Below are 2,591 nucleotides of genomic sequence, written 5' to 3'. Positions count from 1 at the left end.
TATATATATATATACTATATATATATATATATATATACTATATATATATATATATATATATATATATATATATATATATATATATATGTATGTATGTATGTATGTATGTATACATATATATATATATATATATATGTTTCTGATTGTATATATATACCTGTGATGCATACATGTCATGCTAGTACTCTGATAATTTCAGTGCTCACGGAGCTATTTACTATTCTGGCCGAGTGTTTGTTTAATGTATTCCATACAACGTATCTGTGTGTGTACATCTCGGTATCAGGACGCTGCAATAAAACTATGACTTGTTTTAAAAGAGCTCTCATATGTAGAGGATTACAATGTGTGCTAATCATCGACGCTTTATCTCACACGGACGTTCAGCATTAATTTCGGGTACATACGATCGTTAATGCAGACTTCACATCTTTCTAGTCGTAGAGGAGGCGCCATCTTGAAAGTTTTGAAAGTAGAATTGCCAATATTCTGGACCAAAAATCTCGAATCGGGAACGGGAACTGATGTGGAAATCTGTGTGTTAACTCGTGTGGCTAAGTTGCTTCTTTGTCCTTGTTAGCCTCAATTCAGAGGGAGTGGGGGTGGGACCATGTCCATGGCGTCTCTGTCCGAAATAGAGAATCTCAAAACCGAGAACGCGCAACTGAGGAAACTAGTGCAGCAACTGGAGGCCAGTGTGCGAGGGTCACGCGTGGAGGTTGAGGATTTGATACTACTCTTGGCGTTTGAGGATGAGCATAATACCGTATGTGGTTGGCTGGTTTTATCAAACGTCCTGCCTGGGTGTCCGGAGATGCGTACATGGGTGTAAGGAAACGATTACTACAACCCTATAGGCACCAGCATGGTTTTTGTGGACGTCTGAGTGTTTAACCACCTGCTTTAGTATCAATGGACAATTGCACACTACTCTACTACCGTCAGCCCCGTTCGTAAAGTATGGAATACGTTTATTTTTAGTAGCATAATCAATCGGAAGACCACATAATTATACTAACAGTACGACAGCGGGATGTGTCTGAATGTTCATGACGATGTGTCTGAATGTACATGCCACTAAGCCTATCTGTAGCACCCCTTTATAGGAATTCCCTGTAACACTGCATAACCCTTCATTGCACAGGCACTCTCACAGCAAATCACAGACCTGGGCCACACCCCTGTACCCCCACCGCGCGATTCCACTTCAGAAGATAGTGTTCCCAAGCCAACTCCAACCCCAACGTTAAACGGGTCCGCTACCGAGGAAGCTCAGGCATACAACACTGATGCAAACGCTATTCAAAGTGTGGGTTCATATGCAGATGTAAACACCAGCATGGCTAGTCAGAGTACGGGGAGTGTGAGTGGCACTTCTAGTCGCGACGAACTGCGGGGGTTGGAGGCGCCTGTGGCGGAGGTATGCAAAAGTGCAGTGTATCCGTAAATGGAGTTCATGTTTGTGTACATGCACAAGCGTGTACTAGATCCGTAAGTGCATTTAGTGTTGGTTGCGCACGTCTTATTTATCCGCACACAGGTCTATATATACCCTACAGTAAAGGCGTAGGAGGTGCGACATATATTTGTTTTCTCGGTGCGATTATGTGCAGTGTCGATGCTTTCGTTTACAGGCGTACTGGGTTACGGATATGCCCGTAGGGATTTGATATTAATGGCTACTTGCGTTCATATATGATCGTAGGCCAGACATACACGGACTCACAGCACACACGGCTTGCCGTGAATTGGGTGAAAAGATTGTCATCGCTAGCAAACCTATAGTATAGTACAATATATGACTGAATCTTCCTAGCAAACCTATGCTCTAGTACAATTTATGACTGTACATCCCTAGCAAACCTATACTATAGTACAATGTATGACTGTACATCCCTAGCAAACCTTAGGACAATGTATGACTGTACATCCCTAGCAAACCTATACTAAAGTACAATATATGACTGTACTTGAAGTAGTCTTACCAACTATCAGATTTTTAAAGTCAGACTACTACGTACAAATACGAGTGTATGTAATTTTGCGTACAATTCTCCGCATTAAGCTGCAGAGAAATACATGTACGTGTGCATACACACGGAGCAATGTTCAAGTTCAGTTTGTTTGTTTGTTTTTTAATCCCTGTACACGATTCAAAGACGTGCCTCATCTCCAAATGACGTGCATACGATTCTGTATGTATATCGAATTATCAGATGCAATCGCTTTCACACAAATTGAGCAAGGACACTCACAAAATGATCTCACGACTTCGCAGACGGTATCGAAATCACTCCCAAATAGCATTCCAAATCTGTCGGAGGGTACGCGGGATTCCGTTTCATCGACGCATGACACCACACATATGAGAACACCCTCTCTGCCCATGACACAACCATACTCACAACAACCCCCATCATCAATGCCACAACAGATATATCAGGTGAGTCTATATATATATATATATATATATATATATATATATAATATATATATATATATATATATACTACTATATATATATATATTNTATCTTATTCTACTACGTACTCTCGTTTGTTTTTGTTTTTGTTTTTGTTTTTGTTTTGTCT

At 40.6% G+C, this 2,591-nt stretch overlaps 1 protein-coding gene across 1 annotated transcript in view; it reads left to right on the top strand.

Annotated features, from left to right (window-relative positions):
• Positions 1 to 579: 579 nt before the first annotated feature.
• Positions 580 to 2,591, top strand: part of SARC_01476 (hypothetical protein) — a 3,873-nt gene continuing 1,861 nt past the window's right edge. The window contains exons 1-3 of the mRNA XM_014304808.1: positions 580 to 766; positions 1,145 to 1,420; positions 2,279 to 2,443. Of these exons, the coding sequence (XP_014160283.1) occupies positions 611 to 766; positions 1,145 to 1,420; positions 2,279 to 2,443 (597 nt within the window). The 5' untranslated portion in view covers positions 580 to 610. The remainder of the gene's footprint in view (positions 767 to 1,144; positions 1,421 to 2,278; positions 2,444 to 2,591) is intronic.

The sequence above is a fragment of the Sphaeroforma arctica genome (assembly GCF_001186125.1).
Source record: "Sphaeroforma arctica JP610 unplaced genomic scaffold supercont1.58, whole genome shotgun sequence".
Classification (NCBI taxonomy): domain Eukaryota; class Ichthyosporea; order Ichthyophonida; genus Sphaeroforma; species Sphaeroforma arctica.
The sequence above is the reverse complement of the archived record's forward strand: the minus strand, read 5'-3'. Positions and strand labels throughout refer to the sequence as shown.